Below are 27,419 nucleotides of genomic sequence, written 5' to 3'. Positions count from 1 at the left end.
TAATAATTAGCATGTTGAGTATCTTTTCATGTGCCTATTGGCCATCTGTATGTCTTCTTTGGAGAAACGTCTTCTGTGCATTTTTAAAAAAATAAATTTATTTATTTTATTTATTTTATTTTTGACTGAGTTGGGTCTTCATTGCTGCATGCAGGCTTTCTCTAGTTGTGGTGAGCCGGGGCTACTCTTCGTTGCAGTGCATGGGCTTCTCATTGCAGTGGCTTCTCTTATTGCAGAGCATGGGCTCTAGGCATGCTGGCTTCAGTAGTTGTGGCACGTGGGCTCAGTAGTTGTGGCTTGCGGACTCTAGAGCGCAGGCTCAGTAGTTGTGGCGCACAGGCTTAGTTGCTCCGCAGCATGTGGGATCTTCCCGGATCAAGGCTCAAACCCGTGTCCCCTGCAATGGCAGGTGGATTCTTAACCACTGTGCCACCAGGGATGTCCCTTCTGTGCATTTTTCGATTGTTTTTTTTTTTTTTATTGAGTTCTATGAGCTGTTTGTATGTTTTGGAAATAAAGCCCTTGTTGGTCGCATCATTTGCAAATATTTTCTCCCATTCCATAGGTTGTCTTTTTGTTTTGTTTATGGTTTCCTTTGCTGTGCTAAAGCTTTTAAGTTTGATTAGGTCCCATTTATTTATTTTTGCTTTTACTTTTATTGCCTTGGAAGACTGACCTAAGAAAACATTGGTACGATTTATGTCAGAGAATGTTTTGCCTATGTTCTCTTCTAGGAGTTTTTTTTTTTTTTTAGGAGTTTTATTTATTTTTAAATTTTATTTTATTTTTTAATAAATTTATTTATTTATTTAAATTTATTTATTTATTTTTGGCTGCGCTGGGTCTTTGTTGCTGGGCCTGGCCTTTTCTCTAGTTGTGGGGAGCGAGGGCTACTCTTGGTTGTGGTGCGCAGGCTTCTCACTGCGGTGGCTTCTCTTTGTTGCGGAGCACAGGCTCTAGGTGCGTGGGCTTCAGTAGTTGCAGCTCGCGGGCTCAGTAGTTGTGACTCGCGGGCTCTGGAGCGCAGGCTCAGTAGTTGTGGTGCACGGGCTTAGTTGCTCCGCGGCATGTGGGATCTTCCCGGATCAGGGCTCAAACCCGGAACCCGTGTCTCCTGCACTGGCAGGTGGGTTCTTAACCACTGGGCCACCGGGGAAGTCCCTAGGAGTTTCACTGATGCCTGCTCATCTTGATTCCCACGGTCTGTTGGCATACTGGACGTGCGCCTCCAGTTTGCGTGTGTGTACCTGTTTGCGGAGGGTTCCTCGGCCCTGGGGTCTCTGGGGTGTTGGTTGGGTTTTCAGTGTGTGTTCATGTGTGAGAGATACACGGCATGACAGTGCCTGTGTGTGTCCAGGTCAGGCCCACGTGGCGTGTGTACCTGGACAGGTATGTGGTTGTGAGAGGACCGGCTTTGGGCGCACTGACGCGCCGAGCCGGCGTCGCCGATGCCTCTCCCGGTATGTGGGGCGGTGTCTGTGTGCCGAGATCATCGCGGTGTAAATGTCGTACGAGGACACAGCAGAGTGGGAAGGGAGCCGGGTCCCGCGCCTGCGCAGTGGCCGGCGGCACGCCCTGAGGCCGACAGGGCGGCCCTACTGGCGCCCAACAGTCAGGTGTGGCGGTCACGGGGCGGCCGGGGGCGGGGCCGAGCGGGAGGCGGAGTTTGCGCACTCTGACTCTCTGGGGTTCGGGGGGCCGGGTGGAGAGGGTGAGAGGGACGCACCTCCGACCAGTGAGCGCAGAGGTCGCTTGGGGGCGGAGCCGGGCTGCCGCGCGCCAGGCCACGGTTGGCGGGGGGGGCGGTGGGCTCGCCGCGTGGCCCCGCCCACTCCGGTCAGCGGCAGGCGGGAGGGCGGCGCCCGGGCTGCGGCTGCCGCGGCTCCTAAGGTAAACGGGGTCGGGCCGGGGATCGGGGCTGGCGGTGGTCACTCGGAGAGGCGCCCCTCGGGGAAGCCTGGGCTGCGCACTCTCGGGCCGCCCCCTGGGCCAGCCCGCCGCGGGAAACCGAGTCAGGGGGAGCCTCTCCAAGGTCACCGGGCGAGCGCGGAAAGGGTCCCGGGCGTCGCGGGGCCGAGACCACCCCCTTCCCCGGGCTCAGGTGCGCCCAGCCCCGCGCGGAGCCGGATTTGCCGCGTCACAACCCGGAAGAGCGCCCTGGGAGGCGAGCCGCTCACATTCTTCCTCGCAACGGCATGGGGAGCCCGGCCCCCGTGCCCGTCCCCTCCCAGGGTGGGACTCGGGGTACCTGGTCTCTGTGCCCGTCTCCTCCCTGGGGGGCGCTCGGTCCCCAGTCCTAGCGCCTGTCGCTCCGGAGGCGTGTGGTCCACGTCCTTGCTTCCCCGGGGGGGGGAAACGGGGTCCTCTCTGTGGGAAGCTAAGCCTAAACCCGAAGAGTCCCAACGCGCAGGGGCCGTTGTATTCGTTCCATTTTCTCTTTGACTGTCGAGCAGGGAGGTACTTTGTCCACAGTCCTGAGGATTACTGGCCATGTAAGGTAGGCGTGAAGCTGGAGGGCTGCAGGAAGTCCCGCTGGCAATCCGGGTGAGAGCTAGGTGGTGCTAGGCCAGGGCTGGCTCCCAGTCCCTGGGCTCTTAGGCCCAGTTTGGGGTTCTGGTTTTCCTGGAGCGCCAGCACAGCTAGGGCCTGAGGTTCCCCTTTGCCGGCCCAGCCGGGGTGGGGGCGGGGCTGACTGGTAAGCTCAAGGGCAGTGAGGCACAAAGGGGTGTGGGGGGCAGAGGGGGCGGGTGTGGGGATGTAAGCGGGGGCGGCTGCCTGGTGGGGGGGCAGGTGGGGTTGGGGTGGAGGCTGGCTTGAGGGGACCACTCTGGAAAGGGTTGGTGGTAGAGGTGGGGAAGAAGGTGGTCAGTGAGTCACCGAAGGGTGTGGGGAGGGAGATGGAGGAACAGGAGGGGGTGATGCTGACCTCTGACCCACGTAGCTGAGTGCATGATGACACAGGAAAAGAGGCAGGTGAGGTGGGGGTCGGGGAGAAGTCGGGGTGACGATGGTGTTAGAGCTGTTGAGTGTGTGTGGCGATGGTGGTCCAGATGGAGATGGCCAGCAGGCGCTGGGCCCCAGGAGACCCAAGCGGGAATCATCAGTGTGGGACACTTGAGTGGTGGCATGATTGTGACGTCGTTGCCCCTATGGTCCTGGCAGCCAAAGGGCCTGGGGATGCTGTTGTCAGCAGGGTCAAGTGAGCACGCGTCTCTCGTATCTCTTTGGTGTCAGAATAGCATCACCTGGAGTTGAGCTGTCTTGGTTACCTTGAAAGCGACGTCCACGCTGCGGTGGATTGTTTGGACCTGCGTCTTGCTGTTTCTCACTCCTCCAAGGCTGTTTGCTGCCTGCTGAGGGCCCTCAGTGGATCAGAGGTGGAACCCGTGGGTGCTTGCCTGCTCCCTCGCCTTCACAGCTGTCGCCTGTGCCTGGAAGCAGGTGTCTGTGCTTAGTTCAGACCCAGGGTCCCCCCAGGCCCAGGTGAGCAGCCGGGTCGCTGCTGGTCTGTGATCAGCAGCCCCAGACCTCGTGAGGCCCTTCATGGAGCCGAGTTACTTGATCTTCTTGAGGTAGGGCCTCCAGGAAAGCTCCTGCTCAGTGCTCAAGGAATGTTGGCTACTGGGCGTCATGAGAAATGCGCTTTCTCCACTGAGCTGGAGGGCCGCCCAATTTCGGGGGTGACACTGCCGGGCATGGCTTGTGCTGCGAAACAGTGTTCTCAAGGGACTGTTTCCTGGGTCATCTGCCCGGGTTCTTGTCGGTGACTGTGGAAGTTGATTCCTTCTCTAGCTCCTGTGCTAAGAGGGGAAGACCCTGGGCCTTGTGCGTGGGTGGGGGTGGGGTGTTCCCGTGACCCCCCAGGGCCTCCTGATTTCCCAGTCTCCCCTCACACACCTATCCTCCAGACCAGCTCCTGGCTGCCTCTGGGCTGGGCTGTGTGTGGCCTCCTTGGCCTCCCACACCCACTTCTGAACCCCCTCCGGCTCAGCAAAGTTGGACCAGCACCTCTGTTAGCGTGTGCCAGTTCATGTGGCAGCCATGATACAAGTGGGCATCTTTCAGGCCAGGGGCTCTGTGGGTGGGGGCAGCACCTGGTGGGCATTACTAAATGCCATTGAATGAATGCTGAGTACAGGTGAGCTAGGAGGAGGGGTGGGAGGGGGAGGAGGGAGCTGCTTCTGCACTCACCCACAGCGTGTCCAGCATGGGAAGGAGGACCCTGTTGGCCCTGCTCCGTGCCCTGTGCTGGGAGCATCTGGGCAGGTGTGGAGGGCAGTGCAGGAGCCAGTCCTGGCGGAGTCCCGCCCCATTGCTGACCAGCTGCTGACAGCACGTCCCTCGCAGACCTGCTTGGCCGTGCAGATTAAAGGAGATGGTGCCTCGTCGGTGCATCCTGTGGGACGCAGGAAGCCTCCCAGACCCTTCCCTGTCTCTGCACCCCCTTCCCCTGCAGCGTGTTCACCTTGATTTGCCATCAGCTCTGTGCTCACAGGTCTGTCTGCTGCACAGACCTCCTGGCCTTGGGGCAGGGGCAGCAGGTGGAAACTCACAAAACCGGTCAAGCCCGGCTCATCCACCAGCCAGGTAGTTTATACTTACTTGGCTACCACCTTTTTCCAGTGCTTGTTTTTTAAAAAGTCTAACCAGATCCCTGATTGACATATGTATGTTTTCTAACACTCTGTACTCACGGGAGGGCTTCTGTAGACGGATGTCGAGAGGTGGATGATCCCGTCACGCAGTGCGACCATTTGGGCTTGTGGGGGACACTCCACGGGCTCTGCTGGTTGTACGCACCTGTGTGGTGGCCACAGCACTGACAACGTCTGGTGCTGGCGGAGCGCAGCTGTGTGCAGGCCTCACTCCCAGCCGCTCACTCGTGACGTGGGGAGAGCCCAGTGCTGGACTGGCCGTCTGCCTGCCGCCCGCCTTCTTGTTTGTCTTGTTGATGCGGATGAGCTCCTTTGCATGTTAATATTAGACAGATTAGCCTCTTGTCATACCTGTTATGAATGGTTTGACTTGTTTCGTCTTGTATTTACTTTATGCTCCACTGAGGATGGGGTGAGTTGTGAGAGTGTAGGGTTGTGGGCATAGGTGTATGGATATGGATATGGTCTTCAATTTATGTATGTTTTTGACTTTCAGAAATTAAAAACTTTTATATAGTCAACTGAACAACATTCATCAAGGTGTGTGGGTTTTTGTGTCTGGCTTAGAAAGTCCTTTCCTACTCCAAGACTATAAAAAGTGTACTTGTATTTTCTACTTAGGACTTAACATGTCATTTTTACATGTAACACTTGTATCCATCTAGCATTTATTTTGGGGTAAGGAAAGATGTAGGGAAGACTCATTTTTTTCCCTAAGTGCCCAACTAGCTGTTCCAACACTATTGGCTAATCTGTCTTCATTATTTAAAATCCTCCCTTTCTTTTTCTTCCTTATTGGTGTTTATTTCTGGACTTTCTATACAGTTCTGTTGATTTGTGCACCTCTTCTTAGAACAATAGCATAGTTTTAATTACGGTAGCCTTTTAATACGTTTTAACATAACATAGGACAAATCCTTTTCACATACTTTTCAAAATTTAGTTGGCTACTCTTGTATGTTGATTCTTCCATATGAACTTTGGAACCATTTTATCAAGCACCCTCCAGTAGCCTGAATCACATATTTGTAGATGAAGGAAAATTGACAGTTTTATAATATTGAGTCTTATGGGAGGATTTTGGGTCTTTTCCTTCAATGAACAGCTTTTGTTTGTTTTTTGAAATTGCATGCATGCTAAGGATATAAACCACAACTCCTCTCCCCACTCACAGTGTGCTGGAGCAGACTGGCACACACAACTGTCACTGTTTGGAACTGATGCCACAGTCCCCGTAGGAGCCAGGGCTGCAGGAACACTGGGTTACCCACTGGAGGGGTGCGCTAAGGGACTGGCCCTTGAGGAATGAGTGGGTTTCCCGGGGTGGAGGGGGCAGGGCGGGGCAGGGTGCTTGTAGGGACCAGCAGAAGCAGAGGCGCGAGAGCCGAAGCCCTGGCCCACGGCGTTCAGGTGCTGGACACCTGCAGCGTGAGGGGCGAGAGAGAAGTAGAGAGGGGCTTGGGTCTAGGTTGCGACAGCCCTCGTTGAAGGTGTTGGTTTGATTCTGTGGGCAACAGTGAAGATCAGTGAGAAGCGGTGTGACGTGATGTGACCTGCGTTTGACAAAGGCCAGCACTCAGCGTGGAGGAAGTGGCCAAAGGCAGGGTTAGGTGAGGCGGCCACCAGGGGATCAGCTCTCAGAGAAGGAGCAGGGCACCTGCTGCCTGATGTGCAGGGTGGGGGTGGAGTGAGGAGGTTGGGGGGAGCCGCTGACGTTGATCATGGCATGTCTGTCACTGAGTGGCGGCCTTAGAGGTGTTCGCCCGTTCAGTTGCCACTCCCTTAGCAGCATATTCAAAGAGCAGTGCTTGGACAATTTCAGTTTATCAAGTTTTTCTTTTATAGATTTTGCTTTTGGTGTCAGTCATGGAGATTTTCTTCTGTTTCTTTCCAGAAGTTTTATAGTTTTAAGTTTCACATTTAGGTCTGTGAGTCATTTGGAGTTTTTGTGTGTGGTGTGAGGTATAGATTGGAGTTTACTTATTGTATGTGGGTGTCCAGTTGTTCAGTACTGTTTGTTGAAAGACTATCTCTTCTCCACTCAGTTGCCTTTGTACCTTTGTACATTTGTTGAAAACTGGACATATAAGTCCTGAAGTCAGGTAGTGTAAGTTCTCCAATTTTGTTTTGGTTTTGTTTTTTTCAGAGTTGTCTTGGCTATTCTAGGTCCTTTGCATTTCCATATGAATTTAGAATCAGTCTGTCAATTTCTACAAAAAACATTCTGGGATTTTGATTGGGAATGCCTTCAATCCGTAGATCCATTTGCAAAAAATTGATATCCTTGTACCGTATTTCTCTCCATTTATTTAAGTTTTCTTTAATATCTCTCAGCAGGTCCATCTTTTGTCAAATTTATCCCTAAATGTTTCATATAATTTTTGCTCAGTGGCAAATGGTGTCGCTTTTTCAATTTTTGTTTATTGTTAGTATATGGAAATACAGTTGCTTTTTTTTTGTTAATTTTTTAAAAATTTATTTATTTTTGGCTGTGTTGGGTCCTTGTTGCTGCGCGTGGGCTTTCTCTAGTTGAGACGAGCGGGGGCTACTCTTCATTACGGTGCGCAGGCTCCTCACTGCGGTGGCTTTTCTTGTTGCGGAGCACGGGCTCTAGGTGCGTGGGCTTCAGTAGTTGTGGCACGTGGGCTCAGTAGTTGTGGCACGTGGGCTCAGTAGTTGTGGCTCATGGGCTCAGTAGTTGTGGCTTGTGGACTCTAGAATGCAGGCTCAGTAGTTGAGGTGCACAGGCTTAGTTACTCTGTGACATGTGGGATCTTCCCGGACCAGGGATCAAAGCCGTGTCCCCTGCATTGGCAGGGGGATTCTTAACCACTGCGCCACCAAGGAAGCCCCATACGGTTGCTTTCTTAATGTTAATTTTATATCCTGTGATCTTGCTAGCTGACTTATTGATCTGGTTCCACTTGTAGATTCTGTAGGATTTTCTGCATAGACGGCCACATCATCTGTGAATAAAAACAGTTTTACTTCTTTTTCAATTTGGATGCCTTATATTATTTTTTTCCTTGCCTTGTTGCATAGGCTAAAGCCTGATAGTGAATAGAATGGGTGAGAGCAGACATCCTTGCCTTGTCCTCCATCTTACGGGGATCGCATTTAGTCTTTTACCATTAAGGATGTTCTTATAGGTTTCCCTTAGGTGCTCTTTGTCAGGTTGTGGAAGTTCCCTTCTACTCCTGTTTGTTGATAATTTTTATTATAAGTGGATGTTGGATTGTGGCAAATGCTTTTTCTGCATTTATTGAGATGATTATATGGTTTTTATTTTTTGGTCTGTTAATGTGACTTACATTGGCTGCACTTAAAAATACTCAACCAACCTTGCATTCATAGGATAAACCCAATTTAGTCATGATGTATTATCCTTTTTACATGTTGGATATGATTTGATAAAATATTGTCAAGAAATTTTGTGTCTATGAGGGATATTGGTCTATAGTTTTCATTATTTGTAGTATCTGTGTCTGGTTTTGTTATCAGAGTTATGCTGGCCTCAGAGAATCAGTTGGTAAGTGTTTTTATTTACTTATTTAGTTAGTTAGTTTTGGCTGCATTGAGTCTTCGTTGCTGGGCGTGGGCTTTTCTCTAGTTGTGGAGAGCGGGGGCTACTCTTTGTTGCGGTGCACGGGCTTCTCATTGCAGTGGCTTCTCTTGTTGCAGAGCACGAGCCCTAGGTGCGTGGGCTCAGTAGTTGTGGCTCGTGGGCTCTAGAGCGCAGGCTCAGTAGTGGTGGTGCACGGGCTTAGTTGCTCCGTGGCATGTGGAATCTTCCCGGACCAGGGCTCGAACCCGTGTGCCCTGCATTGGCAGGTGGATTCTTAACCACTGTGCCACCAGGGAAGTCCTGGTAAGAGCTTTTTATTTTCAGTTTTCCTGGAAGAATTTGTGTATAGTTGGTATTGTTTCTTCCTTAAATGTTTGACAGAATTCCCCAGGGGAGTCATCTAGGCCTAGAGTTTTCTCTGTGGGAAGGCTTTTAACTACAAGTTCAATTTCTTTATTAGATATAGGGCTATTTAGGTTATCTGTTTTTTCTTGAGTGAGCTTTGATAGTCTGTCTTTCAAGGAACTTGTCTATTTCTCTTATTTTTTAAATTTTTATAATTTTTTATTGAGGTATAATTGACTTGTCTATTTCTTTTAAGTTGTCCAATTTACTGGCAAAAAGTTATTCAGAATATATTCTTACTATCCTTTTAATATCTATAGAATCTGTAGTGATGTCACTGTTCTCATTCTTAAGATTGGTAATTTGTGTTTTCTCTCTTTTTCCTGATCAATCAGGCTGGAGGTTATCAAATTTATTGATCTTCTCAAATAACTAGCCTTTGGTACTTTGATTTTTTTTCTATTCTCTGTTTTTATTTCTTTGATTTATATACTGATACTTATTATTTCCTTTTGCTTCTTTTGAGTGTCTAGTTTCTTAAGGTGGAATTTTTTTTTTAAATAAATTTATTTATTTGGCTGTGTTGTGTCTTCGTTGCTGCACGTGGGTTTTCTCTAGTTGCGGTGAGCGGGGACTACTCTTCGTTGCTGCACACAGGCTTCTCATTGCAGTGGCTTCTCTTGTTGTGGAGCACAGGGTCTAGGCACACGGGCTTCAGTAGTTGTGGCACGCGGGCTCTAGAGTGCAGGCTCAGTAGTTGTGGCGCACGGGCTTAGTTGCTCCATGGCATGTGGGATCTTCCCGGACCAGGGCTCGAACTCGTGTCCCCTGCGTTGGCAGGCAGATTCTCAACCACTTCGCCACCAGGGGAGTCCCTTAAGGTGGAATTTGATGTTGTTGACCTTAAAACTAAAACAGCCAGTTATTTCACCAGCAAAATATGTTTATTTGGGAATAACAGAGAATTGCAACCATGCTATAGCAAAAACTATAGGCTAGTCCAGCAAACAAAGGAGAAGAAGTTACTTTACAGAGAAAAAGGAGGAATTTGGGAGGGGCTGCTCTGAAGGAAAGTCCCCAGGAGGGAAGGGAGAGTTCAGAATGGTGATGGCTTTCCACTGCCTGAGCAGAGAGGGTTCGCATCTGCTGGGCTTGTTGCTGGGCAAGGAGAGATCTTCCTTCCTCTTGCCGGGGTCCTAAAGTAGAGACATCTTCCTGCTGGGAATGCAAGTCATGACTCTTCCTGTTGGGCCTGTGATTCACCTGGAGTGGTAGTGCACAGGAGCTCCCACTCTGGCCTCTGCACTCTCTGCTAAACGAGGTTTCTTTTATTCAAAATCACAAAGTCATTCTTCTTTTCTAATACAGACATTTAGTGCTATACATTTCCCACAAATTTTGATGTCTTCATTTTCATTCACTTCAAAATGCTTTCTAATTTCATTTCTGATTTCTTTTTTGACTCATGCATTATTTTGAAGCATATTAAGTAGTTTCTAAATACTTGGGGATTTCTCAGATAGCTTTCTCTTATTGATTTCAAATTTAACTCCATGTGGTCAGAGAACGTACTTCGTATGACTCGAATTCTTTTAGGTTTATTGAGACTTGTTTTATTGCTCAGAATATGGTCAGTCTTGGTAAATGTTTCATGTGATTTTGGAAAAAATACATATTCTACTGTTAATGAATAGAGTGTTCTATAAATACTACTTAAGTTGGTTGACGGTATTGTTCAGGTCTTCTGTATCTTTAGCGATTTTCTGTACACTTGTTCTAACAATTACAGATAGAGGGGTGCTGAATTTCTACTATATTTTGGATTTGTCTATTTCTCCTTGCATTTTTATTAGGTTTGATTTTGTGTATTTTGAAGCTCTGTTATTAGGTGCATAAATGTTGAGAATTGTTATGTCTCTGTAATCCACTTTGTCTAATATAAATATAGTCACTCCAGCGTTTTTATGACTAGTTGTCAGCCTTGTTTTTCTTTTCCCATTCTTTTACTTTAGCCTCTTTGTGTTAACATATTCAGTGTTTCCTGTGGTTTCTTGAATATATGAAATGCAATTATAATCTAAATGTCCTTAACTACTAATTCTTTCCTCTGCATCATTTCTGGGTCAGTGTCTATTAATTGATTCATCCTCATTATGGGTTGAGTTTTCTTGCCTGTTTGCATGCCTGGTAATTTTTTTTTTTTAATAAATTTATTTATTTATTTACTTTTGGCTGTGTTGGGTCTGCATTGCTCTGCGCAGGCTTTCTCTAGTTGCAGCGAGTGGGGGCTACTCTTCGTTGCGGTGCATGGGCTTCTCATTGCGGTGGCTTCTCTTGTTGCGGAGCACAGGCTCTAGGCGTGCAGGCTTCGGTAGTTGTGGCATGCAAGCTCAGTAGTTGTGGCGCACCAGCTTAGCTGCTCTGCGGCATGTGGGATCTTCCCGGACCAGGGATCGAACCCGTGTCCCCTGCATTGGCAGGCAGATTCTTAACCACTGCACCACCAGGGAAGTCCCTGCCTGGTAATTTTTGATTGGATGACAGACATTATAATTTTACTTTGTTAGTGCTAGATGTTTTTGTGTTCCTATTATTATTCTCAAGCTTTGTGCTGGGTTGTGGCTAAGTTATTTGGGAACAGTTTGATCCTTTCAGGTCTTGCTTTTAGCTTTGTTAGGTGAAACCAGAATGGCATTTAGCATCGGGCTAATTTTACTTTTTTCTTTTCTTTGTCTTTTTTTGGCTGCATGGCACAGCTTGCGGGATCTCACTTCCCTGACCAGGGATTGAACCCGGGCCATGTCAGTGAAAGCCTGGAATCCTAACCACTAGGCCATCAAGGAACTCCCTAATTTTACTTCTTTACTGAGCTGAAATCTTTTTTAGTGCCCTTCCCAGAACCCTGTGAGTTGTGATGTTTCCCCCGATTGCTGGGAGCAGGCCCATTCCTGCCTCATTGTGAGCTCCGGGGATTATTTGCTGCTAATCCTTTTGGGTGGCTCTTTTCCAGGCCTTGCGTAATTTCTTCTTCTTTTTTTTTTTTTCCCCAATAAATTTATTTATTTATTTTTGGCTGCATTGGGTCTTCGTTGCTGCGCGCAGCTTTCTCTAGTTGAGGCGAGAGGGGGCTACTCTTCGTTGCAGTGCACGGGCTTCTCATTGTGGTGGCTTCTCTTGTTGCAGAGCTCGGGCTCTAGGCACGTGGGCTTCAGTAGTTGTGGCACGCGGGCTCAGTAGTTGTGGCTCGTGGGCTCTAGAGCACAGGCTCAGTAGTTGTGGTGCACGGGCTTAGTTGCTCCACGGCATGTGGGATCTTCCCGGACCAGGGCTCGAACCCTTGTGCCCTGCATTGGCAGGCGGATTCTTAACCACTGCGCCACCAGGGAAGCCCCCGTAATTTCTTCTTAAACATGGTGCTTGTATTGGTTTTCTATTGCTGTTGTAACAAATTACTACAAACTTAGTGGCTTAAACAACACATATTCATTATCTTAAAGTTCTTAAGGTCAGAAGGCTGACATGGATCTCATGGGGCTAAAATTGGGTTGCTAGGGCTGTGCTCCTTTCTGGGGACTCTGGGGAGGATCTGTTTCCTGCTGTTTCAGATTGTTGGCAGAATTTGGTTCTTTATGGCTGTAGGACCAAAGGCCGTGTCTTCTTGCTGACTGTAAGCTGAGGGTTGTTCCCAGCTTCTATAGGTGCCCACATTTGTTGGCTCAGAGCCTCCTTCCTCCATCTTCAAAGCCAGCCATGGTGGGTTTTCTTCCCATGCTTTGATTTTCTCCCCCTTTTTCCATCTCATCTCTCTGACACAGCTGGGAAAGGTTCTCTGCTGTTAAGAACTTAGGCTGATCTCACCCACATAATCCAGGGTAATTTCTCCACCTCAAGGTCTGTACCCTTAATCCCATCTGCTAAGTCCCTTTGCCAGATAAGGTAACATATTTACATTCTGGGGATGAGGGCATGGGCATCTTTGGGGACATTATTCTGTTGCCCCTGTGCTGGCCAGTAAGTCAACTGAGTGACCAGGAGACCCTCTGCAGGTCGCTGGACTTCTCTCTAGTACTAGACCTGCAAACTCCAGCAAGACTCAGGCCTCTCAAGATGCCCCCCGTCCTAACTCTGGGCCTTCCTGAGTGTCCTCAGCTGGATGTGCCCTATAGGTGATGAGCTGGAGTGACTCAGGGTTCCCTGCCCTTCGTTTCCTGTTGCCCAACAGCCTGAGAACTATGGCTTCACGTGTTTTGTTCAGTTTCTTAGTTGTTTTGGTTGAGATGGCAAACTGGTCCATCCCTCCCAGGTGGGCTGGGGGCTGACGTCTCTTATGCTTGTTTGCGTTTGCTGCTGCTTGAGTCGAGTGAGCACATCTGTCTGCACTTGTGTGAAGGATGTTCCAGCTGGAGCTGGTTAGCCCCTTTTCTCTGAGGCGTGGACATAGCTGTAGCTTTTCACAGGGCAAAGCCTCTGCCCCAGGAACTGGCTGCTTGCCTTGTAAACTCAGACCGGCTCTGGGAACTCAGGATGTGGGTTCCATGTGCGGGGGTGCCTGCCTCTGAGAAGTGTCCTGTGGGCTTTCTGAAGCCCGTGGCCAGTGCACCTCATACCTGCCTGCCAGCTGTGGCGCTTTCCGCCTTTCAGCTTTTCGGGGTGTGGGGTTTCTCTGCCACCTTCTTGCTCTGCTGCCAATGGAATATGTGTTTTTATTTCTTGTTTTCCTTGTTATTTTCAGATGCTTTCCAGGAAGAAAGGGGAAACAGCTTGCTGATGCCACCGGCTTCAAACCAGTCCTCTACATCTGCTTTCTGTCTGCCTGGGATTCCTGGAAGCTTCTGGTCTGCTAATTTTATCTTTTCTTGTTTTCTAGTGCTCTTGTGGGTTTGTTCTTTTAAAACATGCATCTTTTCTGTCATTTCACTGAGGTTTTGGTGGGATGGGTGAATGCTTAGGACCAGTGTGCCTTCTTGATCTAGAATTCTCACTTGTTTTTTTAAAATTAATTAATTAATTAATTAATTTTTGGTTGCGTTGGGTCTTCGTTGCTGTGCACGGGATTTCTCTAGTTGCAGAGAGCAGGGGCTACTCTTCATTGTGGTGCATGGGCTTCTCATTGCAGTGGCTTCTCTCCTTGCGGAGCACGGGCTCTAGGCGCGCAGGCTAAGTAGTTGCAGCATGCAGGCTCAGTAGTTGTGGCTCATGGGCTCTAGAGCGCAGGCTCAGTAGTTGTGGCACACGAGCTTAGTTGCTCTGTGGCATGTGGGATCTTCCCAGACCAGGGATCGAACCTGTGTCCCCTGCATTGGCAGGCAGATTCTTAACCACTGCGCCACCAGAGAAGCCCTAGAATTCTCACTCATTTTTAATTCCACCCCCTAACCCCGTCCCCGCATTAGGTGACTTCTCACTGCCCCCTTCCCGTGTGGCCACAGCCAAATGAGCATATCCTCCCTGCTCGGGAGCAGGTCAAGGCATCTCTCCTTTGCTACCTCCACCTTCACCCTTTTCTGGATGGGTGGTGACTGGGGAATGAAGGGTGGTGACCAGCAAGTCGAGGACACTAGTGTGAGAAAGCACCGTACAGGTCCTCGGAGAGTGTGCCATAGGGCAGAGCATGTGACCACGTGGTGAAGTGGGGAGCCGCTCGCGTATTTCATGGGCTTTATCCTTTGGGTCCACCTGTTGCAAGCGGCGCTTCGAGGCGTGTGCTGTTTGGATCCCGTGTGCTGTTTGGATGGTTGGTTTCAGGCGCCAGGGAGCCCACCAGATTCCTGTGCTGCCCGCCCAGTCTCTCGGCCAGCAGGAGGCTCATTTAACACCGTGCTAGGATCTCAGGCGTGGCGAGTCCCGGCCCCGCAGCCACCAAGGCAGTTGCTCTCGGCTCTCGGGGAGGGTGTGCCTGCTCCGCACAGACCGCCAGCGACACCAGGCCTGACGCGCACGGGGTGAAGGGAGATGCTGTAGCTGGAGGTGGTCACACACTTGCCCGGGCCACCGTGGGCCAATCAGGACGAGCCCTGGCGGGCCGGCCATGCGTCGGCGGGGCTGACAGCTGCTGGGGTGGAGGAGAGCCGGTGACCATTGAGGGGACGGTGCCTCCTGTCCTCCGCACGCCTTTCAGCCAAACTGTGGCAGAGACAGTTCCCCCAGGATGAAATTGTTTAAATCTTGTGTTTTACACAAGCACAGTAACTGCTCGTAAACTGAGGAGGCTTGTGACTTAAATGCTGCACGTCTGGTTGCTCCAGGTTTGAAGAGAGCTGTCCCTGTGCACACCGGGCGAGAGGAAGCCACGGCCGCAGCAATGAGCGAGGCATACGTGAAGAGTGAGTGTGTGGGGCTCCTGGCAGGCCTCCATGTCATGCCTGCCGGTTTCTGAGTTTGGGACACAGAGGAGCCCGTGGCATTGAGTAAACGTGCTTGGAAGGAATGACGCTTGCACGAACACACTTTCTCTAAGTTTTCATTAAAAAAAAAAAAAGAAAACAAAGCTCTTGTCTCTGCAGATGCTGACGCAGAGGTCCAGATTTGGCCACAGGCTCAGTCTGGTGTGGGGGACGGCGTTTGCCTGGCACAGAGGGCTTCGTGCTCCGTGTGGGAGGGTCCCTGTGCCTTCGTCCCTTCCTACAAAAGCCCCAGGGCCAGCATCCGCTCTGGCTGGCTACTCTGCCTGCCGCCAGGGCCGGCTGTTTGCTGAGGGCATGGCCCAGGGCGGGGCAGAGGCTGGGAATGGTGTTCCTGCCCCACAGGTTCCATCCCCGGGGTGAGGGTCTGCGAACCGCTGGCAGGCACACGGAGCTCTCGGGGCACTGAGGATGGGGGTCCTGTCCGTGGGGTGGAGGCCTGGATCTGAGTGTGGGGAGTTGCCAGGGTGAGGAGTCAGCGAGAGCAGCTGGTGGGACTGGGGTGCTGCCCGGCAAGCACAGGGCACAGTGTGGGCCAGAGGGCTGCCTGGGGCAGCTTCCGAAGGGGCCCTGAGCCTGCACCGCCTGCCTTTTATAGGAGCTCGGATCCAGCGGGGCCGGAGACGTGGAGCAGACACGGCCTGGGCTGGAAGGTCGAGGTACAGGTGGCCAGAGTGACCTCAGAGCAGGCGGCCAGTGGGTCCCAGAGATCCCGGCCAGCGCAGTGGAGGCTGCAGAGCGGCCAGGCCGGTGCGGCGGTCTCCTCCAGCTCCGGGGCCGAGTCCTCAGAGGCTGAGCGCAGCGGCGGTGGGGTCGGGGCCGGGCCTGACCACGCCACTGGGCTTTGTCACGGCAGGGCTGTTCGCCATTCTGCTGGACGCTGTCACCGACAAGGACCCTCAGGTGCAGGAGCAGGTGTGTGGCGCCCTGTGTGCCCTCGGAGAGTCGCAGCCTGTGGAGGCTCTCCGCGCCTGCGAGGAGCACCTGCGGCTGCACGAGAAGGTATTGCTGCTCCTGCGGGGCGGGGCCTGCGGGATGGGTAGGGGTCTGCGGGGGCCGGGCTTCGGGTTGGGGCCTGAGGGAAGGGGCCTGTGGGGCGGGGTCTGTGCCAGGGATCTGCTGGCTGGCCGGCTGGGTCCGGAGTGCAGAGCCGTGCTGCTGTGGGTAGAAAATCATACCTGCAAGTCCGACCCTCTTTGCCTCGTGGCCTGTGGGTTGATCCTGTCGTGGAGGGACGGCGTGGTAAGCACTGCAGCGTCCAGCCGCTCACTCGCAGGCCCGGTGCCGCCGTCCCCTTTCGCTGACCCGCTGGAGCCTGGACAGCCGTCCTCGCCAACGAGAGCGGGCAGCTCGTGTCCACCGCGGTAACGGGAACACGTGGACGGGCCTTGGAGAGGGGCTGTGGCTGGGTGGGCGTGCCGACTGGACTCTGCAGAGATGGCTCAAGGCCCGCCGACTACAACAGAAGGGGCTCTGCCAGCTCCCCCTCTCCTGGGTCTCGGCTGCACGGTTCTGTGACGCTCTCGGCTCCCTGCGGTGGGAAATTATTTCAGTTTTCCCCAGTGCGTGTTTTAGGCTCATTCCTGGGAGTTAGACTTTCGGTCTCAAAAGACCATTTTTCTTTTTGTTTTTGACATTTGATCAGTAAAAGAGGATCCCTATACAATATGAGTTATTTCTCTCTCATCTGTCAACTGCCGTCTCCTGGGGGAAATAGCCGAGTCCTGCTGAGTGGCTGCTGGGTGGCTTGTGCTGCGGCTTGATGACCTCTCCTCTCGTGGGGAGGGTCCCCTGCCCCTGCCCCGCTGTCCTAGCTGTTCTGGGCCTTTTACGTGTTCGTGGACTGCTGTTGGGACTGGGGGCAGATAGGACGGGAAGGGCACCCTCAGGCTTGGGCACGTGTGTGTCTACCCAGCTCTTCGGCTCACGGAGCTTCACGGTGGTGCATGCTGGGTGTCAGGACCCTTCTCTTCGTGGCTGAAAGGCTCCATCATCGTGACCTGCTGAATTCAGCGTCTGATTGTTAGACAAAGATTAGGGCTGCCCTGGCTATTTGAGGAAATGGCCAAAGAGTACTAAAGGTGGCTAAAAAGCCTTTGTTATTTTTAACAATTCATAGCAAAATTTAAGTGTGCTTCATACTTGTCATTTTCTAGCTCACTTACGATTTTACCCCTTTTCTAGCCTTTTTAGTTTCTTCAACCAACTTTAAAAACCAACTTCCTTCACAGTGCCCCTTTATAGTAAGCGTGTCTGAAGTTGGAAGCTCTGCCCCTCGCAGTGGAGCCCTTCCTAGTGCCTCTCCACCCCCAGCCACCACCATTGCCTCGTCCACACCATGCTGCTAGCAGCTTTGTGCCACTCACTCGTGTTTCTTCACAATCAGACTTTATTGGGCTGCATCTTAGCATGTACATTTCGAACCCCCTTGATTCTCTCTCCAAAAAGATGTGGGATAGCAGAAGAAAGGTGTACAGCACTATCAAGTCATCGTAGGTCAGTGCAGCATTTTGAGCTGCATGCGATACTTTGTAGATATCAGCTTCTAGAGGCTTCAGTGTGCCGGGGGCACTGGGGCACGTTTGCCGCTCCACCAGCTGGTCCTGGTCTGTGTTCCTGGACGGTGGTGGGCCGCACAGTTTTAGACAGATCCAGTCTCCTTCCTGTTGACCAAGTCTCAGCATAGGAAAGGTGAACCCAGGGACAAGCAGGCTCCTTCACAAGGGCTGTCAGGCCAGTGGGCAGGGAAGTGATTTGGGGAAGAGAGGCAAGAATAGTTGTCTTAGTCCCCTCTGGCTCCTATGACAAAATGCCACAGACTAGGTGGCTTTTAGACAGCAGACTTGTGTCTCCCACAGTTCTGGAGGCTGGAGGTCTTAAGATCAAGGTGCTGGCAGATTCAGTGCCTGGTGAGCGCTTGCTTCTTGGTTTATAGACGGATGTTTCCTCCCTTTGTCCTCACCTGGCAGAAGGGATGAGGGAGCTCTCTGGGGTCTCTCTTTTTTTTTTTAAATTTTTTAATTTATTTATGGCTGTGTTGGGTCTTCGTTTCTGTGCGAGGGCTTTCTCCAGTTGCGGCAAGCGGGGGCCACTCTTCATTGCGGTGCGCGGGCCTCTCACTATCGCGGCCTCTCTTGTTGCGGGGCACAGGCTCCAGACGCGCAGGCTCAGTAATTGCGGCTCACGGGCCCAGTTGCTCTGCGGCATGTGGGATCGTCCCAGACCAGGGCACGAACCCGTGTCCCCTGCATTGGCAGGCAGATTCTCAACCACTGCGCCACCAGGGAAGCCCTGGGGTCTCTTTTATAGGGGCACAAATTCCATTCATGAGGGCTCCACCCTCGTGGCCTAATCACATCCCAAAGGCCCTGCCTCCTAACGTCGTCCTGCCCGCAGATAGCCTGGTCATCCAGTTCATCCATTTAGTGGACTCAGTCAGTTCTGGGGGTGGGGGAAGGGCAGCAGGGGTGATGGGCTCATTGGCCACCCACCAACACGTCAGAATGGTTGAGCCGGAAATCTCACACACACCTGCCAAGGGCAGGTATCATCAGCAAGCTGCCCCCCCAACCCCGCTCCGTTCCCAGTGTGCTACCTGACAGGGGGCTGTGGCTACATCGTTCTGCATGAGGGCCTGGGCGAAAACCCCGCCCTCAGAGGGAGTGCTCCACATCTTCTTTTGCTGTGGTTACTGTTCTGCTCATTGAACTCTCAAGAGCAACATAAAGTGGAAATAAAATCTTGAAAAATAAGCAGCTGTTGCAACTTTGTAGAAATAGAAAAACCCATCCTAAAATTCATAGGGAATCTCAGGGGATCCTGAATAGCCAAAACATTCCTAAAAAAGAAGAACAAAGCTGGAGGACTCACAATTCCTGATTTCAGAATTTACTAGAAAGCTACAATAACCAAGCCAGTGTGGCACTGGCATAGAGACAGACACATAGACCAATGGAGTAGAATAGAGCCTAGCAATAAACTCTCACATATATGGTCAAATGATTTTCAACAGGGGTGCCAAGACAATTGAATGCGGAAAGGATAGTCTTTTCAACAAATGATGCTGGGAAAACTGGATATCCATTTGCAAAAGAATGAAGTTGGACCCCTACCTCACATCATACACAAAAATTAACTCAAGGGGTCAGAGACCTAAATGTAAAACCTAAAACTGTAAAACTCTTAGAAGAAAACATAGGACAGAAGCTCCTGGACATTGGACTTAGCAATGATTTCTTGGATATGACACCAAAGGAACAAGCAACCAGAAGAAAAAATAGACGAATTGGACTTCATGAAAATTTTAATAATTTGTACATCAAAAGACACTATCCACAGAGTAAAAAGGCAACCCACAGCATGGGAGAAAATGTTTGCAAATCATATATCCAATAAGGAATTAATATCCAGGATATATAGAGAACTCTGAAAACTGAACAACAAAATACCAAACTACTCAATTCAAAAATGGGCAAAGGACTTGAATAGACATTTCTCCAAAAAAGATATACAAATGGCCAATAAGAACATGAAAAGATGGTCAGCATCACTAATCATTAGGGAAATGCAAGTCAAAACTACAGTGAAATACCACCTCACATCCATCACAATGGATACTATCAAAAAAAGAAAACACGTGTTGGTGAAAATGTGCAGAAACTGGAAACCTTGTGCAGTGGTGGTGGGAGTGTTAAATGGTGCAGTGGCTATGGAAAACATTATGGAGGTTCCTCAAAAAATAAAAATAGAATTATCATATGACCCAGCAGTTCCACTTCTGGGTATATACCCAAAAGATTGAAAGCAGAGTCTCAAAGAGATATTTGCACACCTTTGTTCATAGCAGCATTAATCACGTTAGTCAAAAGGTGGAGGCAACCCAAGTGCCCATCAGTGGATGATGGATAAGCCAGATGTGGTCCATCCACACAACGGAATATTCAGCCTTATAAAGGAAGTGAATTCTGGAAACTCCTTGGCGGTCCTGTGGTTAGGACTCAGCCCTGTCACTGCCAAGTGCCCAGGTTCAATCCCTGGTCGGGGAACTAAGATCCCACAGGCCGTGGTGCTGCCAAAAAAAAAAAAAAGGGAATTCTGACACATGCTACAACATGGATGAACCTCTTTTTTTTTTTTTAATATTTTGATCTAAGGATACATAGGACTTTCAAAAAATAAATTTATTTTATTTTATTTATTGTTTTTGGCTGCGTTGGGTCTTTGTTGCTGTGTGCAGGCTTTCTCTAGTTGTGGCGAGCGGGGGCTACTCTTTGTTGTGGTGTGCGGGCTTCTCATTGCGGTGGCTTCTCTTGTTGCGGAGCACGGGCTCTAGGCACGCGGGCTTCAGTAGTTGTGGCTCGTGGGCTCTAGAGCACAGGCTCAGTAGTTATGGCACACGGGCTTAGGTGCTCCGCGGCATGTGGGATCTTCCCGGACCAGGGCTTGAACCCGTGTCCCCTGCATTGGCAGGCAGATTCCCAACCACTGCGCCACCAGGGAAGCCCCTGGATGAACCTCCTTGAGGACATTTTGCTCAGTGAAATAAGCCAGTCACAAAAGGACAAATACTGTATACTTCTACTTATATGAAGTGTCTAGAATAGTCAAATTCAGATACAGAAAGTAGAAAGGTGGGTGGCAGGGGCTGGGGGGATGGGAATGGAGAGTTAGGGTTTAATGGGGACAGGGTTTCAGTTTTATAAGATGGAAAGAGCTATGGGGAGGGATGGTGCTGACGGCCACACCACCAGCTGAATGTATTTAATACCACTGCACTGCATGCTTGAGAATGGTTAAGATGGTAAACTTTGTTATGTGTATTTTAACACAATTTAAAAAAGCGAAAAACAGAACAAAACAAACCAGTAGGGCTTCCCTGGTGGCATAGTGGTTGAGAATCCGCCTGCCAACGCAGGGGACACAGGTTCGAGCCCTGGTCCGGGAAGATCCCACATGCCGTGGAGCAACTAAGCCCGTGCACCACAATTACTGAGCCTGCGCTCTAGGGCCCGCGAGCCACAACTACTGAAGCCCGCGCGCCTAGAGCCCGTGCTCTGCAACAAGAGAAGCCACCGCAATGAGAAGCCCATGCACCGCAACGAAGAGGAGCCCCCGCTCGCCGCAACTAGAGAAAGCCCGCGCACAGCAACGAAGACCCAACACAGCCAAAGATAAATAAATAAATAAAATTTAAAAACCCAGCAGCTGTGAATGACCCCATCAGTAGGACACTGGTACTTTCCCCAGATATAAGCTGTATGTTTCTACTTGAAATAGAGGGGTTCCTGCCCTCCCCTCTCGCCTGCAGGGCTGAGTGACCGGGTAGTGTGGGCTACCCCCGTGAGGGCTGCCAGCGGCCTCTGCAGGAGGGAGCGTGGTGGGGACGTCGTTGGCGGGGGGCTCTCGCCCGAGGGTCACGAGCGCCTTTTCTCAGGCCTGAGCAGCTCTGCAGAGTGCAGCCAGCCTGAGTCGCACCCTTTCTTGCCCTCTTTCCTCCCGTCACGTGGCCTGGGCACTCCAGCTGCACTGAGGTTGTGCCCCCTGGTCTGCACCCCCTGTCTGGATGCTCCATTCGCGGGGTGAGGGGGGAGGGTCCTCAGGGAGCAGCGGGTCTTGGTCTTTCCTGGCTCCCTGAGTATTTCCTGCCCTCACCGCCGGTCTCCGTGACGCCCGGGATTCCGGCAGGATGAAGCCCTTCCCTTGGCTGGGCTCTGCTCATGTCGCGGGGTTTTCTGTCATCACCGTGACATGCCCTCCACCTGTCACAGCCTCCGCTGTGGTCTGCGTGTCCTCACTGAAGGCGAGGACGACGCGTGCTGGACGGGGGCGCTGCAGGGAGGTGGCTGAGGAGGGGGCTGCGCCTGGACATACGGAGAGCTCCCCAGGAGGCGGGCCACCCAGAGCGATGCTGTCAGGAGACCGGGGCTTTCTCAAGCTCAGGGAGGAGCCGTGAGAGACAAGCAAGTCCTGGGCCTCCCTCCATGGTTCTCTCCTCAGCTGGCGCATCCGTACCGGACGATGATCCTGAGGGTCATGGAGACGGTCGTGTGCAGTCACGTCGGCGAGCTGGACGAGGACGTGGCCAGGGCCAGCATCCTCCTGGCCTCCAGCGAGATGACCAGAGTGAAGGTCTGTGGGGCTGACCAGGCCCCGGCTTGGGAGGGAAGCTGCTTTCCGAGGCCTTTCCTCCCAAGTGCCTTTAGGGTGTGGGTTTGTGCCCGGCTGCCTCGGGCTTGGCCCCTGGGGTCCTGTGCACTGACTGCCCTCCTGGGGTGGGCAGGGTCACCCCACAATCTCCGATGGAAACTGAAGCAGAGAGCAAACTTCCCAAACCCTCAGGGCAAACGTAGGGACAGTGGTGCCCGGTGTGTGGGGGCGCTGGGCTCAGCAGGGAGCCCTGCTCGCAGCAGCACCGCGTCCCGAAGACGGGCAGCCTGTCCCCTGGCATGACGGAGGGCGGAGTGTCTCGTTTCGCTTCCTGGGCGGTTTCTGCCTCCTCCGGTCTGGGTGCCAGTTCAGATCTTCTGTGGGGGTAGGAGTTGGTCTGTGATTGGCAGCAGGCTGCCAGCAACGTCCTGGTGGCGGTGGGAAAGCGTTTCGTCAGCAGCGTGATGGAGGAGATGCTGAGCAAGTTCCAGCCCGGGGTCCTGCCGCACCATTTTGTCGTGCAGACGCTCGCCAACCTCTCAGTTTCCAATGGTAGGTGGCGGCCCGGCCCCCTTCGGCCCGTGCTCTCAGCGGTCGTGAGGACCTCTGAAAGCCCGCCGGCCTCGGTTCCTTGTGTCCCAGCAGCTCCACCGTGAGCCCCAGGCTGTGCAGAAGGAGCTCAAGGCATGTGGCCGGGGTGCCCTCTGCCTCCCCTGGGGCACAGGGCCCGAGGGAAGGACAGGCTGGGTGGGGATGGCAGTGGGGCCCCCGTGATGTACCCCTCTTGCAGTGTTCGGCATGGTGCCCTTCCTGACGTCCATCCTGAACACCATGGTGCCCATGCTGAGTGCAGCCAAGCCCGACTCGATGAGGGTGGCGTTCTGCTGTGGTAAGGGGGGGCCTCTGCGGCGGGGGGGGGCTCTGCGGGCGGGTGGGTCTCTCTGGGCGGGGGGTGTTCTGCTGTGGTAAGGGGGGGCCTCTGCGGCGGGGGGGGCTCTGCGGGCGGGTGGTGTTCTGCTGTGGTAAGGTGGGGCCTCTGCGGGCGGGTGGGTCTCTGCGGGCGGGTGGGTCTCTGCGGGCGGGTGGGTCTCTGCGGGGCAGGGGCTGGGCGCAGCCTGTCCACTCCTGGACCTTTTGTCTCCAGTGCCCCTTTGTGGGGCTGCGGGTCCTCCAGGCTGCAGGAGGAGGGCGGGACATTTAGAGGAAGGGTGACTGCAGGCGTGGGCTGGGTGGGCACTGCTGCAGGTAGAGACCTGGCCTCTGCCATCTGACTGCTTTTCTCTGCTGCTGGGGACCCCCCTGCCCAGGACTTTACACTGCAGTCCCTGAGCCCTGGACGCTTGATGCGGGGCGGGAAGAGACTTACCCAAAGCTGCAGCTGCTTCCCAGTTCTCTGCCTGCTCCGTGCTGGGAGAGTGACCATTCCATGGGCATCTTGGGATGTGGGTATTCACTCTCCCACCTTCTGTGTGCAGCCCTCTGCGTGCCTGGGCAGGGGAACGGTGCCTCACGGCGTGACTCTTGATGGGAGGGGGGGGCACTCATGTGGGAGGGAAGCAGAGGGTCCTGAAACACGGGGGCTGAGGGGGCCTGGGCCTCTTCTAGCAGCCACCACGTTGCCCTTGTCCTTCAGCTTCCTGGTGACCCTAGTGTCCCCACCAGTCTCAGGAAGACTGCTGGCTGGTACTGCGGGGAGGGAGAGGGAGCGCCTGGGCCATCTGAGGCCCCCACGAGGACAGGACCCTTTTAAATCCGCAGCCCAGCCTGTTAGCAGGTGCTGGGCTTCCACCCCAGGCTGCCAGCTAGGGAGCATGTGGTGAGGGCGTGGCCACACTGGGCAGGGCTCAGGGTTGGGGTTGGGGGCTGGTAGCTAGAGCATTGGTGTTTGGGGAGGGTTCCTAGGGAAGCTGCGTATCTTGCACACACCTGGGGACTTTCCTAGCCGGGGCCTAGAGCTTTGGGCCCCAGCCCTCGCTGTTCACAGTGGCTTTGGGTTCAGGGTTCCCCTGCTTTCAGGGGGCCCTAGGAGGGGCTCCAGCCCCTGCCAGCCCTCCTCACAGCCCCTGCAGGGTTCCCCATTCTCTCCGTTCCCTGCCACGGTCTCTTTGGTGCCTTCCTCTTGCAGGCTCCTCCCACCTGTGTGTGATTGGCAGGCTGCTTGGGCTGAAGGGCAGAAACCCTCCTTGACCTAGTTTTGGCTGAAAAGGGAATTTGTGACAGGATCCCCGAGCAGCTGGGCCGGGAATCACCGCTGAGCTGGGAATGCCGGAGCAGGACACAGAAGGGACTGAGGCAGAGCTGAGGGGCTGGGGCTGTACCTCGGGTGCGCTGCAAACGGGGAGAAGACCAGCCTAGGACAGCCTGCGTCCAGGCCGGTGGGGGAAGAAGAAGAGCCCGTGTCAGAGCCGAGGGCTTAGTTACTGGCCCCGGACAGCTCCTCTGGGAAGTACTGGCCTCACTCCGGGAAGCGCGGGGCCCTGCACAGAGAGCTGACCCGCAGTTCTCAAGAGCTCTGGTCCCTGCCCTTCCCAGGCCAAAGGCCCCTGCAGTTCTCACCTTGTTGGTATGTCGCGTATGAAGCGAGTGCATGGGCCAAGAGACCTGCCCGCAGGCCGCCCTCCTGCTGAGGTGTGCGCTCCTCACCACAGATAGAACGTTCAGGGTCTGCAGTTGGAGGGAAGAGTGGCCCTGCCTACTGGAGTGGCCTCAGTCGGGCCAGGAGGGTCCACATGAGCCCATTAGTGGCCTGGGTGGGCCACGAGAGGGCTGGGGCCTCCTGTCCTTCCAGACAGCCTCTGGTTCTGGGCAGATGTCTGTGTCCACTGCAGGAAGGCGGCACAAGTGGGCAGCGGCGCTGGGCCAAGAACAGGAGCACGTGCACACTTGAAGGTGCTTGTCCAGTTTGCAGGAGGCTGTGGCCAGGCAGGGGAAGAGTGGGGAGGGAGACCCAGAGACCGTGTTGACATGTCCCAGATAGCAGGGTGCACGGCTGGCCTGGCCACACTGTCCAGCACCAATAGGCGGCCAAAAATCACTGCCCACAAGGAAAGTCTCTGATAGGAAAGGTGGCAGCAGAATAAACGGAAACCGAGACTTGGGGAAAGCAGACAGTTCAGGGAGGAGAAAACAGGCAGGAAAGGAAATCTGGGGTTAATATTCTCAGGGAGTTAAGAGAAGATGCATTCAGGAAACGAGCGTGTTGCTATGAAGAAGCTACGTTCGGAGAATAAAATTAAGCTTTTGGGAATTAAAAACATGATGAAAATGGAAGGCAGAAATGGAAGAGAAAGTTGAGGAAATCCTCCAGAAAATAGAGCAAAAATGCAAATATATGGAAAATAAGAGAGAAAGAAAAGAATTAGCAGGCTAGGCCATGAAGCCAGCATTCGAATAAGACACCCTGGAAAGAACGAACAGAGAGAGTGGAGTGGGGGAGTCGTGCAGTAATCCCCGAACCTGCCCTGGAGCAGGAGCTGTTCCTGATGGAGAGGCCCTCCAAGCACCACACCAGGAAGACTTTGCGGGGGGATGGGGCAGGGATGGTCCAAGGGGAAGCTTAGGAAATAGGTGTCCTTGCCTTCTCCCGTTCAAGGGAGAGCGTCAGAAAGCTCCAGTGGAAGGCACCCTCTGAGAATCAGAACCCTGCCCAGATGCTACTTGAGCAGGAGGGTAAAGACTCTTTTGGAGAAGCAAGGATCAGGAAGGGTGCGGTCCCCCATGGCGGGGCCAAGGGAGCCCCAGGGTGTGCGGCAAGAGATGTGGAGGTTGCCTTAGTGACTCGTGCCTGGAGAGCCAAGGAGACTCAAACCGCAGGTGGTCGGTTACTCTGGGAAGCAAAGCTGCTCATGGAGGGAGTGGGTGGGCTCTGGCAGCGCGGGTCTGGAGGGATGGATGGAAAGGACTGGCCCTGGCCTTGGGGGGAGTAGGTGAGGAACATCGTGGACGCGTTATTTATCGAGAGATCCAAACCCCATGTTTGCTTCTGGAGAAAGGGAAATTGGGCTGGCGGAGGGTGTATGAGAATTGCTCTTTTACCTTATGCCTGTGTGTATACCTGATGAAAAACTCAAACCTAGTAACAGATTCAAGGGTGGGTTTCTGCTTCTGGCCATATAGTAGCCTGTTATCCTGAAAGACCTTCCCATGCAAAATACCTAGGATCCCTGATCAGTTTGACCAACAGCCTGACTGAACAGCTCAAGGAGGCAAAAGAGGAGGGGGGATGAAGGGGGCGTGGAGGAGCGGGGGGTTGAGAGAGGAGCTGAGGGTTCTCGGGGCACCGGAAGCCTTGGTTTTAGCAGCCATGTGGCGGGTAGGGGACCAGAGCCCACCTCACCAGACCCTCCAGGGGCCCATCCTCAGTGGAAGGGCTGCCCATGACACAGAAACCTTCCCCCAGGAGGTAGTTTTCTTTCAGAATTTCTTTATGTTCTCTCTTGAGCACGTGTGAACATGGCTGCCCTCCTGTAGATGGAGGGTTAGGGTTAGTCTTTCTGCTGGGCTGCAAAGCCCAAGGTAAGAAATTAGCCTTACAAGTGGGCCAGGTTTGAGGCTGTGAGCTGGGGCAAGTAAAGACCCCCGGGGCAGCTGCTGCAGCCCCTGCCTGGGTGCCGGGCTCTGCCCTCGGGATCCCCGGCCGGGAGCCGCCGCCTCTCTGGGCCATTCCGTCCTCATCTCCCCCTCCACTGCCCAGGCCCCGTGGCCAGGTCCTGGCCTCCGACTCTCCTTTGTGGCCCCATCGTCTCCCTTGACCCAGGGTCCAGGCCCTGCTGACCACTCACAGGTCTGCACCAAAGCGAGTCCCCAGGCTTACCCGCCTGGTGGCCACAGCACAGTCCCTTCCACGGACACAGGCCCCCAGGCCAGCGCTCCCCACTCTCGGCACCCCGCCACCGTGCCCCCAGGTCTTCTTCCTACACATGTCCTGGGGGGCCCACGCCTGCCCGGCACAGCGGCCCTTGAAAGCGCGTGGCATGCGTCTCTGTGAGGGGAGAGGTGGGCACAGCAGACTGGAGTGAGCCAGGCGTGGTGGCCTGGGGGCATTTTGGGGAGGTTGGTGCCTGTACTGGTTTCCTTGGACCACCTTAACGAAGGACCACAAATTGGGGGGTTAAAACAACAGAAATGTGTTCTCTAAGGCTCAGGAGGCCAGGATTCCGAGAGCAGGGTGTTGGCAGGGCCGTGCGCCCTCTGCAGCTCTGGAGAGAAACCTTCCAGGCCCCCTGGCGTCTGGAGGTGCCCGTGCATCCTGGCGCGTTGGCTCGAGGCTGCAGCAGTGCAGCTGTGCCTCCGTTGTCCCCGCGTGTC

At 53.2% G+C, this 27,419-nt stretch overlaps 1 protein-coding gene across 18 annotated transcripts in view; it reads left to right on the top strand.

Annotated features, from left to right (window-relative positions):
* Window positions 1–1,701: 1,701 nt before the first annotated feature.
* MROH1 (maestro heat like repeat family member 1) overlaps window positions 1,702–27,419 on the top strand; it is a 68,846-nt gene continuing 43,128 nt past the window's right edge. For 4 of the 18 annotated variants that reach the window (XM_036829869.1, XM_036829866.1, XM_036829875.1 and 1 more), the window contains exons 1-7: window positions 1,705–1,890; window positions 13,298–13,400; window positions 14,811–14,888; window positions 15,823–15,968; window positions 21,963–22,094; window positions 22,502–22,664; window positions 22,903–23,001. In XM_036829869.1, coding sequence (XP_036685764.1) covers window positions 14,867–14,888; window positions 15,823–15,968; window positions 21,963–22,094; window positions 22,502–22,664; window positions 22,903–23,001 — 562 coding nt within the window. In that variant the 5' untranslated portion in view covers window positions 1,705–1,890; window positions 13,298–13,400; window positions 14,811–14,866. The other 14 variants (XR_005016981.1, XM_036829874.1, XM_036829870.1 and 11 more) reach the window with 8 other exon arrangements.

The sequence above is a fragment of the Balaenoptera musculus genome, chromosome 17 (genome assembly GCF_009873245.2).
Source record: "Balaenoptera musculus isolate JJ_BM4_2016_0621 chromosome 17, mBalMus1.pri.v3, whole genome shotgun sequence".
NCBI classification, from domain to species: Eukaryota; Metazoa; Chordata; class Mammalia; order Artiodactyla; family Balaenopteridae; genus Balaenoptera; species Balaenoptera musculus.
The sequence above is the reverse complement of the archived record's forward strand: the minus strand, read 5'-3'. Positions and strand labels throughout refer to the sequence as shown.